Source organism: Euleptes europaea, chromosome 6 (genome assembly GCF_029931775.1).
Source record: "Euleptes europaea isolate rEulEur1 chromosome 6, rEulEur1.hap1, whole genome shotgun sequence".
NCBI lineage: Eukaryota > Metazoa > Chordata > Lepidosauria > Squamata > Sphaerodactylidae > Euleptes > Euleptes europaea.
The window spans coordinates 25,542,002-25,556,459 of NC_079317.1; the positions used below are offsets into that span (position 1 = coordinate 25,542,002).

General features: G+C 44.8%; 1 protein-coding gene across 1 annotated transcript in view; it reads left to right on the top strand.

Moving 5' to 3' along the window:
* Nucleotides 1-4,995, top strand: part of TC2N (tandem C2 domains, nuclear) — a 29,801-nt gene extending 24,806 nt beyond the window's left edge. The window contains exons 10-11 of the mRNA XM_056851328.1: nucleotides 2,353-2,552; nucleotides 4,733-4,995. Coding sequence (XP_056707306.1) covers nucleotides 2,353-2,552; nucleotides 4,733-4,843 — 311 coding nt within the window. The 3' untranslated portion in view covers nucleotides 4,844-4,995. The remainder of the gene's footprint in view (nucleotides 1-2,352; nucleotides 2,553-4,732) is intronic.
* Nucleotides 4,996-14,458: the final 9,463 nt, after the last annotated feature.

Here is a 14,458-nt window from a genome sequence, read left to right on the forward strand (position 1 = left end):
GTCGCCGGCCCAGGGCTGGAGATCTCCCTGCTTCCTGCGCTCGGAATGGAACAGTCCGGCGGCAGGAGACGCGAAGGGGGAGGGGCCCGTCTGGGTTCCTTCCGAGCGGGGCTGCTGGGGAGATCAATGCAAAAACGTTGGCTGGAGCACCCGCTCAGTAGTTGCAGGGCTCACCCGTGCCTTGCGCTACCGGGACAGAAGGCGCCTTCTCCGCCTTTTGGAGCGGGGAAGCTGTTTAAATTAAAAGTTTGCCGCCTTTTTCTTTTGTTTTGTCCCCGGGCAGGGTTCCGCAGCTGGGCGGCAGGGAGTCCAGGGGCGGGGCAGCTTTGAAGGGCTCCGCGCTGCCTGCAGGCAGCCCGGAGCCCTTCAAAGCCGGGCGGGGAGTCGCGTGCCCACAGAGAGGGCTCGACGTGCCAGACTTGGCACGCGTGCCATAGGTTCGCCATCACGGCTCTAGGCTGATCCTGTATTGAGCAGGAGGTTGGACTAGACGGCCTGTATGGCCCCTTCCAACTCTATGATTGTATGAATAAATCTTTGGAGCCCTTTTGTAGTTTGTTCTTCTGGAGTAATTTGATACTGGTAAGTGTAGATCTTTAATAGTTCAGCTGTTCTCAAAGTTCCACATGTTCCTATACTGTGGAATGCTAGCTTGAAGCTTATTTCTCTTGCCAAAGTAAGGTGTAGTAGATGTCCTACTAGATTAAGTTTTATTTGGTTGGAAATAATGTGTCTGTTCTCTTTTAATTCTTGTAAGATTAATACTGACATTTCAGAACATTATACATGCTCCATTCTAAATGGGGTATTGCTTTGCCCAGTGCTGGAACTCATGAAGGTGTGAGTAATAATTAAAAAAAAGCAATAAGTAACTGTTGTTAAAACCCCTCCCATGTTTACTTTATGTATATTTATAAAAACCAGTTGAGTGTATCCAAACAGTGGAGACAAGGGCTGTTTTATGTAGATCAGGGATGGGGAACCTCAGGCCCGGGGGCCGAGGACATTTTTTGTGGCCCTCAGGAGCTCCGGGGCCCCACCGCGGAGTCTCAGCATAGGGCGGCCCTCCCTGAGGGTGTTCCTGGGGCCACGGCTTGCAGGGGTGCTGTGGTGCCCTTTGGACCTCCTCTCGCCAACTGATGACTGTTGGCCGGCGAGAGGAGGGGGAGGGATGCTTCCCCCAAGGTTGCCCCCTATAGCAGCAGCGTGCAGGAACGCCGGGGCACACTGTAAGCCCCTCTTGCTGCCTGTTGGCTGTTGAGCAGCGAGGGGGGGGACGAGGCCCGTGGCTCCCGGCGGCAGAGCATGCATGCAGGAGCCGATCGGGCTTCAGGGGGCCTTTTGTGGACTCTGGGGCGGGGAGGGCATGGAGCCTGGGGCGAGGTCGCATGGGGCGTGTGTATGTGTGGGGGGGAAGGCTTTTCTCTCTCCCTCTCTTTCTGTCTCTTTCTTTGTCTGTCTCCCTCCGTCCTTTTCTTTATCTCCCTCTTTCCATTTCTTTCTCCCTCTCTCCCTTTTCCTCTTTCTCTGTTTTCCTTCCTTCCTCACTTGCCGATTGACCACGGGCTGCGCCTCCCTGGCGCCTCATTTGCTCAGGCCCACCGCTGGCTCCCCTCCCACCTGGGAGGGGGAGGACCGGGGGAGCCCTCCAGGCCTTCTCTACGTGGCCTCCCCTGGTGGGGCCGGAGACCTGGCAACCCTAGCCTCTCCTCCCCACCGGGAGATCTACACCTGGTATGGCCCCCGAATGATGTTATAAATGTGCAAATGGCCCTTGACAAGAAAAAGATTCCCCACCCCTGATGTAGATGTACGGGTGTGGCATTGCCTGTAGGAGCAGGTTCAGTTTTCAGTAACGTAACACCCATTAAGTTCTGTGGGACCAAGTAAATGGCTTTCTAGTAAATCGGCAAGATTGCAGGAGAAGGGAAATGTTGCTTTTTTTGGAAAACTCTCGCTGCTAAGACAGGTGCAAACCCTTTCCTGGTAGTAACTCTGAGTTTTATCCCTTTAATTTACTCATGTGGACTGATTAAAGGATATGCTTAAACATACCAGTGTATTGATAGTCAACCCCCTTGCCTGATGTCGGGGCTTTATTTCCCCTGAGAGGGGTTTGGTGTGTGTCTGCACAGAGATGCCTTGTCCTCACCCCTCCAGGAGTCTTGCAATATGCAATTCCTCTCTATAACTTCTTCTGTCCACCGTACCGAGGACATCTTGCTATCTGGTCTGATCAGATGACAAACATATTTTTCTTGCACTTGTTGATTTTTAAACTCCACAGGTGACAATATTTGGGGGCTTCATTTGTGTTTGAAATACTGACCTTGTGTCTGTCTTCTGCAACAGATTTTTTTGTGAAGGCTGCAATGTTTAGCACTGGAGGGCTGGTTGACAAAAAGAAGACCCGCCTACTGAAGTCTACCAATAGTCGAGTGAAATGGGGCGAAACGATGATTTTTCCAGTGAGCCCGAATGAGCAAGGGGTTAACTTTCTCATCAAACTGTACAGCAGGAGCTCAGTGAGAAGAAAACATTTTCTGGGACAGGTTGGTGGTTGTTGTTCCCTCCCCCCCTTCCACAATTATCTACAACTGGAAACCAGCACGAGCTCAAAAATGAAGTCTGTTAGGTGACAGATCAGCTTTGGTTGTTCTCTTTTAGCAACAGGGAATACCCACTATTTGGTCCTTTTGAGTTCTGACTTCAAGAGGCATCCTGGAAAGTGGTAATCAGCTCCTTTTTTAGCATGTGAGAGCCAGTGTGGTGAAGTGGTTTAAGTTTTGGGCTAGGGCCAAGGAGACCCACAAACAAGTGAGGCTCACTAGATCACCTTCAGCCAAGTCACTCTTTCTCAGTCCCAGGTTACCTCATGCAGTTGTGAGGATGATAAAAGGAACACTACCATGAGCTCTTTGCAGAAAGAACTGGATAAAAATGTACAATTAAGTAAGATATACTTGCAGTGCTTCCCCCCCTCCCCCCAGATACTACAGTTTGGAAGGGAATGTAGAGCAAAAGCTCTACGTGGAAGCAACCATAGGCGTGTGCTTTGAAAGCGTTCCTCAGTGCACACATGGCCAGGCAAGAGAAGGACAGAGGCTCAGTGGCAGAGAAAATTCTTTGCATGAAAAAGGTCTCAGGCTCAGTCCCTGCATCTCCAATTAAAAGATCTCTGGCAGCACTTGCTGGGAAAGACATTTCTCTGCTGTTATAAAGGACAGTAATGTGTTAGTTGGACCAATGATCTGATTCTGTATATGGCAGCTTTATATGTTCACACTTCTCCAGTGTGCCATAAATTTAATTAGATAAAGCTGGATTTTGAGACCAATTTATTTTTTCAACAGATCTTGGCACGTTTTGTATTATTTTAAGTACACTCAAAGGGTGAGGCAGGTTGCACCCCTTTAGTGTCTCTTAGAGTAGGCTCAGACTCATGAAAACTTTTCACAAAAAAGAAAGGGCACAGTCAGCACAGTTTATTTAGCTGCAGCCTGATTATTTCCCCCCTGTAGGGTTCAAAAGTGTGTAGTAGTGGTTGAGAGGTGCTCTATATTTTTAAAATTGTAGTTGCAGAAAGAAATACATAAATCCCACATTTGTACTTTTCTGGGCTTTTGCAGCAAATATGTTGTCCATCCTTCCCTTTCTAGTGCTGTGCTTAATTTACTTTTTAAGTTCAAGGAGATTCTCTCTCTCTTGTGTGTGTGTGTGTGTATTTATTGCCGTCAAGTCACAGCTGACTTATGGTGACCCCATGTAATTTTCAAGGCAAGAGATGTTCAAAGGTTTACCATTTCCTGCCTCCACATCACAACCCTGGTATTCCTTGGTGATCTTCCATCCAAATATTGACCCTGCTCAGCTTTCGAGATCAGATCAGACTAAGCCTGGGCTATCCAGGTCAGGGTATTCATATTTTACACAGTGCAAAAGCCACAAAATGTACAGAGGCAGAATTCAAGGAGAGTAAAGGTTAAGATCCATAAAAGCTCAGGTAGAGGCTTTCTATTTGTGTTAAGTATGTAACCTTTGTATACACCAAACTAGTGGGTGAATGTGCCAAAGATCATAAACCACCATTTTAAACATGCTCATACTGAAAGTATCTTTTTGAAATTATATAAGTGAAAAAGCTTTTGAGTGGCTGATCGAAGCATCCCCCTCAAACGTGCAGGCTGTATTCCCTACATCCAGAACTGTTCCAGATTATATCCAATTTTGAACAATGGCCTTAGAGTGTGGATTAAAAGATCTGCAATGGGGCTGTGTACAGATAGAGGGCATTTTTCCATAAGCCTGGAGGAAGCCCCAAGTTTGCAGAAAAATATGAAATGTTAAAAAAAACAAAACACATTGTGGGTATTTTAAAAATAAAAACCTAAAATCCGGGAAACAATGTCTGCTTATTTGAGAAAAGGGTGTCAGAGTTCTCACAAGATTACTTTGTCAGCCCTTGGTGGCCAACAGGCCTCAGTGTCAGTGCTGGGGATGGGGAGGAGAGAGATGGACTGAAAAAGGTAAAAGATAGGAGGAAGGGAAGGTAAAGGTTTTGGGAAGCAAAACAGATAAAAGTTGAAGATGGGGAAGGAGAACTGGAGATGTAAGATTTCATGAACTTTTGAAGCCATGGAGAAAACTGTATTTTTCTCATTCTTTTTAGGAAAAAAATTGAAATGTTGGGGGAAGAGTTTAGTTTTGAATTTCCATTTTTCTTTCCTTTCAGGTGTGCCTGAGCAGCGACAGCAACAGTAGTGAAGCTGCAGATCAGTGGAGGGACACAGTGGCTAACCCAGAGAAGGTTGTCATTAAGTGGCATAATGTCTGCCCAGCATGATGCTGCTCTGTGGGCAGGGTTTTCTTCGTTGTGGAATGGACTTGGCCCAAGAAGCCTGCTGCACTTATTTGAAATGAACAAGCACTGAATATGACAATGAGGACAACTGGCACCTGTGCAGACTCTGTGGAATGTCATTTCTGGCAAAGAAAATAAGGGAAGAAAGTAGTATTGGCAAGAAATATAAATGAGGCAAAGGGTGGAGGAACCTGAGCCTTGTTTGCTGAATGTAAAGGTCACCTTGAATTGTGGGTTAAATATTGTGGTTTTATTTTGCAAAAGGATTTACATTTAAAACTGTATATATTTATGCTCATCTTAGAAGAACTAAATGTTTTCTGCAAACTGCACAAAAATGGCATGGAAGGACTTTCCTTGAGGAAGATTTCCCCCCTTTTTTGTCATTTGAAAGCCCTATCATCACTGCGGCCTTGTTCCTGAAACTGTTTTGTAGATGCCTTAATAGATTTAACTTCATGATGACAGAGAGAGTTAAGGCAGGCTGAAGAGGGGAAGTTCATATTTGTTTTAAAACATCTTGGTTCAAATAAAGTTTTTTGAAATAATTTTGAGGTATGTTTGCGACTAGTAATGCAGGTAGAACAGGGTGAATATAAGAGTCTGGACTTTCAGATTACATCGCATGCCCCTTTCCCAGAGTCTTTGAATGTTCTACCCATCTAGTTCTGCCTCACCCATCTGAACCAAGGGTAGATTCATTCAGATGTACAAAAACAAGGGTTTTGAATTAAGAAACTGCTGACAAACTGAGTTGTGAAACTAGGTTTACAGCCAAAATTTGACACTGATGCTATTGTATAGTTATGCTACTCCCGCTAGATGAATGAAACTAAGTGAGGTTTCAACACTGAATTTGGACCCCAGAAGTTGGTCTCGATAAGTCAAAGTATCCTTGTGAAAAAACAAAATCATGGAAATGCGTAACAAAATCCCCCTTGTTCTAGATTAATTCCTATGGTCACCAGGTGTGGGAACCAAGCTACCACTAGGAAGACTTTGTGGTGTTTTGCCAACAGTTATTTTGCAAGGGACCCAGGGGGTTATATTTCCAGGGGAAATGTGAGGGATTATCACATCCCAGGGCACCCCAGCCCTTGGAGGAAAAGAGGTGGAACATGGGTACTTCTCTAACCATGCCAGCAGCACTGGAAAGGGGCAGTAAGAGGTGCTCTGGGGCTGTGACTGAGGGCAGGCAGGAGCAGATAGGTGGAAAGATAACCAGGGCCAGTTCCCAAATGAGAGGAGACCTACTTGAGGACAAAGGTCTCCTTGGAAGAAAAGACCTATGCAGGAGTAGGCACAGTGCAGCAAGAACTGGGTAGGCCCAGGAAGAGGAGGATTAAAAAGGCCCAGCTGAAGGATGTAGGGGGAAAGTACCTGATTGGGACTTGCTAGGAACTGCGGAGGAAAGTAGCCATTCAGGCCTGAGTTCTGTACAGTCGGTAGAGACACAGGACTTCCCTGGATGAGGACAGCAGAAACCCAGACTGGCCAGGTCTGGGTGGCCTAGCTACTACCAGCATTAACCCTACCAGAAGGTGAGGTGGTCAGAGGTGGGACCAGCTGAAGGACCTCAGCAGGGGAAGCTGGCCTAAGAACCTGGGTGAAAGCAAGTGGAGATAATCAGGGACAAACCAGCCAGGCTGTGAGGTGACTGTTAACCTTAGAAGTGCTGATTGGAACCGAGCTAACCAATAAAACCTTTGGCATCTCTTGAATGATGATTCATCTTTGACCACATGGATATACCATGGTACATCCCTGAGGGGATGGTACCCCTGACCAGGGGGGCATCAAAGGGACATCTATATATGTATATTTATAGAGAGAGAGGATGCACTGTTGAGTTGAACTAGATCTAATAGTTTTTGAATACAGATTTTAAAAAGAAGAAAAAAGGGAGATTCAAAGTCAGTGCAATCAAATACACCAAGATTGTGGAATATATTAAAAGCTAATAAATCATAAGAATTTGGGGGACGCAAAGCCAACAGGAAATAATCTACAACCAATTCAAACAATTCCTAGAGGCAACATCCCTGTTGAAATAGATGTATCTATCCACAGCCTGTAGATCCTGTGTGTGCGTGTTAATTACTCCTGAGAGACAGAAGCAGGGGAAGGAAACATGGTGTTAAGAGTACTCATGGGAAGAAAAATTCGGTTTGAGAGGGGGATTAAGAGAGGCAAAAAGGTGGAGAATGGGGTTTGGAGGCTTAGCCAAACAAAGTTAGAAGAAGAGGGAAGAGAAGCGTGAAGCCAGGGAGGAAAAGGAGCAGTAGGTTGCTTGGGGGTGGGGTGGGGGCTCACTGTAGCAAAGCTCTAAGCAAGTGGAGGTGAATGAGCAGAGGGGGAAGAGAGCTGGGGAAATAAGGGAGCCAGGCTGAGAGGGACAGGCTTGGGACAGGAGGAAGGAGAGGGAGGAGGACTGAAGAAAGAAGGATTGCCTGATTGCTATAGCACGAGCATAGTCTTGGAGTTCTGAAATGATGTGATGGTGGATTGGTCCAGGAGCAGAGCTAAGCCTTCAAACTGTCTCCTCTTGAGTTCTAGTTGTAGAGGAACAATCCCAGGGCAGAACTGAATTGTTGGCCCAAAGTGGGTCCTTATATAACCTGACTTTCTGGGTACTTAGGTTAATTGTTTGTTTGATTTCTAACCTGCCCTTTCCCAGCCAAGAGCGGCTAATAATAATGAAATTATACAATTGTTCTTGTTAAATAAATATCAAGCATACTTAAAACACAGTGACAATTAAAACCCTAATCCTCGCAGATGGTGCCAAGATGGTAAATCTCCCTTATCCCATGGCCGAATAGCAAGGGATGCAGCAAAATAACAGGGGGCACAAACAATAGCTTGGTCCAGCAGGGGAGGCCAATTGATGTACAACCTTTGCTGTCCTCAGCCATAGGCCTGGAGGAACATCTCCGTTTTACAGGCCCTGCAGAATTTAACCATGTCCCAGAGGGCCCGGGTCTCACTCAACAGAAAGTTCCACCAGGCAGGGGCCAGGGCTGAAAAGGCCCTGGCTCTGGTCGAGGACAGCCAGATATGTTTCAGGCCAGGGATCACCAGCAGGTTGGTTTCAGTTGAGCGCAGCGCTCTTTATGGGGAGGTAACCTCTATTGGGAGAGGTTACTTCCAGGGGCATGCTAACAGGACGGGAGAGGGAAATAGCACAGGCAAAAAGATGCCAAACCACTGCAGTTGTGCTTGGTGTAGTGGTTAAGAGTGATGGTTTGGAGAGGTGGACTCAGATCTGGAGAACCAGGTTTGATTCCCAGCTCCTCCACATGAGCAGCGGATGCTAATCTGGTTAACTGGGTTGGTTTCCCTACTCCTACACATGAAGCCAGCTGGGTGACCTTGGGCTAGTCACAGTTCTATTAAGAGCTCTCTCAGCCCCACCTACCTCACAGGGTGTCTGTTGTGGGGAGGGGAAGGGAAGGTGATTGTAAGCCGGTTTGAGTCTCCCTTAAGTGATAGAGAAAGTCGGCATATGAAAACCAACTCTTCTTCCTCTTAGTGCCGCCATACTCTTGCTGTGTGCTCCCATGCTCAATGAGCTTGCTGAGGCTGGTAAGTATCTCAGCCTTAGGATGCCAGCCACACCCTTCGTGGGAAGATTTGGGGGGAAAGGGAGGCAGTGGCTCAATACAAGTTCTGGGCAGCGCCATGGAGAATTGGTCATTTGGGCCGGGACGCAGCTTCCCCCTGCCCCACTTTATTCACCATGTGTCCCCTTGGCCTCCCTCTATAAAGGTCAAGGTGAGAGGCCCAGAACTAAGAAGTTCAAGAGTAGAAAATGAGAGGGCAAATCTGGTAACTTTCTGGATGTGAAGCCAGAAGTCACTGCATGTATAAGAATTTTTGTAATATAATGGCACCATTGATTCATGGCCCATCTAATCCAGCATCCTGTTTCTCAATGGCCAGTCCGACACTTCCAGTATTTTAACATGGCAATTAAAGCATTGGTATCTATTTTACCTAGCTTGGTGAACAGGATTTCTTTCCTGAATGTGACTTCCACAGTGTGGTAGAGTGGTTAAGAGTGGTGGTTTGGAGCGATGAAGTCAGATCTGGAGAACCGGGTTTGATTCCCTGCTCCTCCACATGAGTGGCGGAGGCTGATCTGGTGAACTGGATTTGTTTCCCCACTCCTACACACAAAGCCAGCTGGGTGACCTTGGGCTAGTCACAGCTCTCTCAACCCTACCGACCTCACAGGGTGTCTGTTGTGGGGAGGGGAAGGGAAGGTGACTGTAAGCAGGTTTGATTCTTCCTTAAGTGGTAGAGAAAGTTGGCATATAAAAACCAACTCTTCTTCTTTGTCAATTGTTTAGAAAATTACGGAGACGGATTTTATTCTGCTTGTGCCTTCCTTGATTCATAAAGGTATGGTGGGAAATACTGACAAGGCAAAATGGGCTGTCACCTATCTAAAAAGGGGGTATAATAGAGTTTGCAAACTCATGATCAAAAGGAAACTTTTTTTTTTAAAGGGCCTGGTAACAGGTATGAGATATAGGGAAAGGTTAGTGGACTAGAAGGTTGGTGGACCAGGGGAGGTATATGAGCCTGTCATCTTGTCAAGCGTGCTAAAAGGTGACATAAACAGGAACTCAGTGTTCAGAGAGATCCATGAAGGAATATGGTTTAATCAGAACTTTCTTGAAAAATTAAGATGAGGGTTACAATGGGATCTGGAATGCATGGGCAGATTTGCATTATATAATCTATGGATGAAGGGGGTATTTACTTTGTGATTCTTATAAACGGCACGATTCTTTTTAAAGTGCACACAACGTGATGGCAGGAAAAGAGTTGTCACATATGTTTGATGTGTTGACTTGCTGATGGATGTCTCTTTTTTAGCTTCTAAATAGGTTAGCGGTTGGCCATAACTGAAATCTGTCAGTAGTTCATTTTTAAAAAGACCTTTAAACTGTGTAACATACATATTGCGTCCCATGCAAGATATTTACAACAGCTAAGCCTGGATATCCAGTTGGTTCAGATGCCTTCCCGGCTTCCTTCATATAATACATGAAGCTTCACTCTGTCCACTTAAAGTGAATGGATCCCGACCGATATGGAACATACAGGGACTAACATTAGTCACATTGGTATTACGACACTCCTGAATTTGAGCATGAGGCCTCACAGGCATGGCTATAGCATCATAGGGCCCATATTCTGGCTCCCTCTCCAGTGCTGTGTTGCTGTATCTTCCCCTGCTCTGTAGTTTCGAGGTAGAGCCGCTCCAAACGCATAATGTGCTATAATGGCCCTAAAGAGATACTCAGATTTTGGACTCAGCTTGTGGCACATTTATCAAAAATGTTGGCCATCCCTGAGGTAAGCCCTAAAGAACAGGCTAATCTACCCAAAAATGTTGTCAATAACTTCTGAAATGTGTTTTAGAGATAATCCCATGACAGCATTTGATTTCCATGGATCTGTAGTCTCTTCTCATCAGATTAGAAACTCACACTGAGATTTAATACAGAGGATCACTCTGCTGTAAAGCTGCTGTGGTATGCAGCTGAAAAGGGATTTTACCTAGTGTGAATCCTCATGCTGAGTGTTTCCGGGACATATTGTTGTTTCTGCTTAAGAGCCGTTGCTTGTAGGGATCATGAGTATTTGGGTCATTTAGTATTTTGCACATGCTGCTGTTGTTTTAGGATTGCTGCCTATTTACATAATGTTTCAGGAGCTCTTTCTATTATATACGGAAGGCTTATTATTAACAGACTTAGTTCTCATATTTCTGAGAAGATCGAACAAAGTGTCCAAGTGACTTCAATCACAAAAGCCTCTGCTTTGAAAAATGCTTTGGTAACATAGGGTTTTGGCAGGTAGTAGAGATCAAAATCAATTACACTTTTGTAAAGCTCAGAATTTGATTTTTAGAAGTATGAGGCATCTCGTCGTTCCCCACACTTAAGGCAGAAATTACTATATAGAATAATAATAACCATATATATTTAAATTAAACAATGTTATTGGATATATATTGCTGGTTGCAACAGACCTCTTGATGTTTGACCTGCATTACCCAGCAGAACAATTAATAGTTGGGCTGCCATATTTTTCCAGGTGAAAAGGTGTCGACCCTATATATCGGCTTTACACACACTTGTTTACCATACACTGATACAAATTTATTTCCATGTGTTCTGTGCCGGCTGCACTGATAGCATCAAGAATTTGCGCAGACAGTATTACTGGTTTGAAAAGAGACACATTCTCTCCGTTTTCCTAAACTGCCACTGAGCAAAAAACAAACAAAAAAAGGAGATACAAAGCATGGGACTGAGAATTTATGGCTACAATTTTATGTGCAAAAAAAGGCAGTGTCCTAAGTCTGCCTGGTTTGTATTTATTTATTGAGGATAATTCTGTGCTGCCTCTTCAGAGTCCTGCTCAAGGGGGCTCGGAATTAAAATTGCCACAATATTAAAAACCAGCCATTGTATTTTGCAGTTGTACTGTGTGAATATTCAAAGGCAAAGCAAGCATGCAAGTTTAATAATTTCAGCCATCACATGTTACCATAGTACATAACTAGGGAATTTATTAACAGTTTCTTTTTAAAAGTGAAGTGCTTCAGACGTGTGAAGAAAATTACACAAAGTATTAAATGAAGATAGGGAGACAAGCAACCATTACAAATCTTTTAAAAACTGAATTATGTGGGTTCTGCTGATATTGAAGAGTAGGGTTGCTAACCTCCAGGTACTAGCTGGAGATCTACTAGTTTACCTGATCTCCAGCCGATAGAGATCAGTTCACCTGGAGAAAATGGCCACTTTGGCAATTGTACTCTATAGCATTGAAGTCCCTCCCCTCCCCGTCCTCCTCAGGCTCCCCGCAAAAAACCTCCCACAGGTAGCGAAGAGAAACCTGGCAACCCTATTGAAGAGTGATGATAGCTAGAAAAAACGTTAACTCGCTTGCAATACAAAAATGTCTTAAAGAACAGATACAACTGGCAGAAAGAGAGACAGACAAGATACTTCCAGCAACAGAAGTAAATAGACCAGGAAATAGCATGAAACATTTAGGCATTGTTCCATCAATGTTTTGAGAGTAAGTAAATAGGAATTCACAAGAACACTAGGAGGACGTACTATCTTCTTTCCCCCTATTTCCCCTTCTTTCCTGTTTCCTCTTTATAGTGTGTAATTTGATAAATGAAGATGGTAAAAAGTATAACAGATGTGGTAAAGAAAATCTGGGGCAGGGGGTTAAGACCATGTGGATGTGTAGGGGAGTTTTTGGATGCTTTGTTGACTAGATGGGTACAAGTCATTTAGACAAAAAAGAATCTTGTTGCACCCTAAAGCCTAACAATTCTTTTGTGGGCTAAAGTTTCCTGAACCAGAGCCCTCTTCTGTCAGATACATGGAGCGTAGTACTGCTTTCGTTTGGCTGCGAGAGGTGAATAGTATTAGGTGCTTTTTATTTAAAGCAAGTTTAAATTCAAAGAAAGGCATGTACATTCCACCTGCATTGGCACCTAGCTCTCTCTCTCAACAATGGGCCCAGAATCATCACATAAGGGGGGAAAAAAAACCCAGGGCTGTTCACTCTCCTTCCTCAATTTACAGGATTAGGCCTAATCTCAGAGGAGTATTGTTGCGTGTTGACTCAGTTGTTGTGGCTACCTTTTTATACAGTGTAGCTGAGAAGGGAAAGTTTTCCCTCGGCTGAGCTTCCTGCTGACAACCTGAGAGTTGTTCTGCGTCAGCGCTCTAGGATCTCCACTTGTTATGCAAGATACGAGGCCTGGTGCCAGTGGTTTGTTTAAAAAGGGTGTGAAAGGAATTGCCCAACGAGCTGGCGATGGCAAGTGTTAACAGTGGCGACACCAAGACACCTGCCTTAAGAATGCAGCTGTACAGTACACTTGAAATCTCTTGATTAAGTCGGGCGTGCATCTGCCTATTAAAATAGCATTAAAAATGGTTTTGCTTTAGGTTACAAGGGATTGAAAGAGACAATCGATTCAGTAAAGGATGTGTAGGCTTTCTGGTGTGTAGGCTTTCTGGTGAGCAAGTCTGCACTTGGGGTCCTTGCTCTTTAGCGGATATGCTTGATAACACCAGCTCTCAAAACGTGATCTGATGTGGTCTAGATTGAGACTGTAAAAAAGACTGCAGGGTAGTTACTACCTCATTAAAAAGGGGGACATTCAGCAATCCTCACCAATCAGGACTAGTTGAGCATCGTGCCAGTTGTTTGCCATATGACATGAGAACTAACCAAGAAATTAAAAGAAAACCCAGCTGGTGCAGTCATCCTTTCGAATGCTATGTATTATGGACTGGATGTGTTGGTGTTTGGAAGAAGTATCAGACACCTCAGCGGCGAGTGAATACAGCAGAGTCAGCACGTATATAAAAGTGCTATTTTATTGTACAGTGACAAAATGCTCCGCAAAGCATCCACTTCTCACAACCCACAACCCAATACATATATGATACACTTATATACATATCTGGCATAGTCTCCCAGCCAATCAACTGTTGGCTGCCTTGTCTCCAGGACTATCTAGCTCAGTCCAGTACAAGCCAGTTTTTCTGCTCAGTCATTGAGCTGTCATGTGACACCACCAATCACCTGGCTGTCACTTAGATCCTTTACATCTGCTTGCCATGTGCAGTCTTACATGTCAACAGGATGATGGTGAATAAACTCAGTCCAACCCAGATATCCATGATGATAGTGGGTGACTTGATAGAATGACCAGAAACGGCAAAGACTGTTTTTTTTTAATGGAATCTTACTCTTTCTTGAAAGATTGGGTCTGTAGCTTTTGGGGTACTTCTGGACCAGACTTTTTCCTTGATGTCCAGGTAATAGCTAAGGCTTGGAATACTTTCACCTGCTTTAGCTGGTATGATGACTATGCCCTCTGCTAGAAGGCAGAGATCTGATCACTGTCATCCATGCTTTGGTGACCTGGGATAGAGTTGCCAGGTCCCTCTTTGCCACCAGCGGGAGGTTTCTGGGATGGAGACTGAGGAGGGCAGGGTTTGGGAGGGGAGAGACTTCAATGCCATAGAGTCCAATTGGCAAAGTGGTCATTTTCATCAGGTGAACGGATCTATATTGGCTGGAGATCAGTTATAGTAGCAAGAGATCTCCAGCTAGTACCTGGAGGTTGGCAACCCTAACCTGGGATTATACTACTGGGGCTGTCCATTAAGATAATTAAAAAACATTGTGCCATTTCCCAACATGTAATGAATGTGAAGTGGCTTATTCACACACACAAATATATTTGTAAATGTCATAATGCTAAAACCATTTTGCTCCATTGGTTTCAACAGAGTGTTGCATGAATAACAAATACTCCACCTGTCCCTATTTGCCAAGGGCAGTCCCAATTTTCTGCTCCCTGTCCCAGCTAAATAACTGTCCCTGGTTTAGCTCTGGAGATTATAAGGATTCGTTTTCAAAATTTGTAAGAGTGGGGTGTTAGTAATGGCACCCCTCAGCTTTCAGGTCCCTTCTTGAGTCTCCAGAAGTTAAAATCTCAGTCCATAAAATGCAAATAGCAGGCTCAGTTTGCCTCAA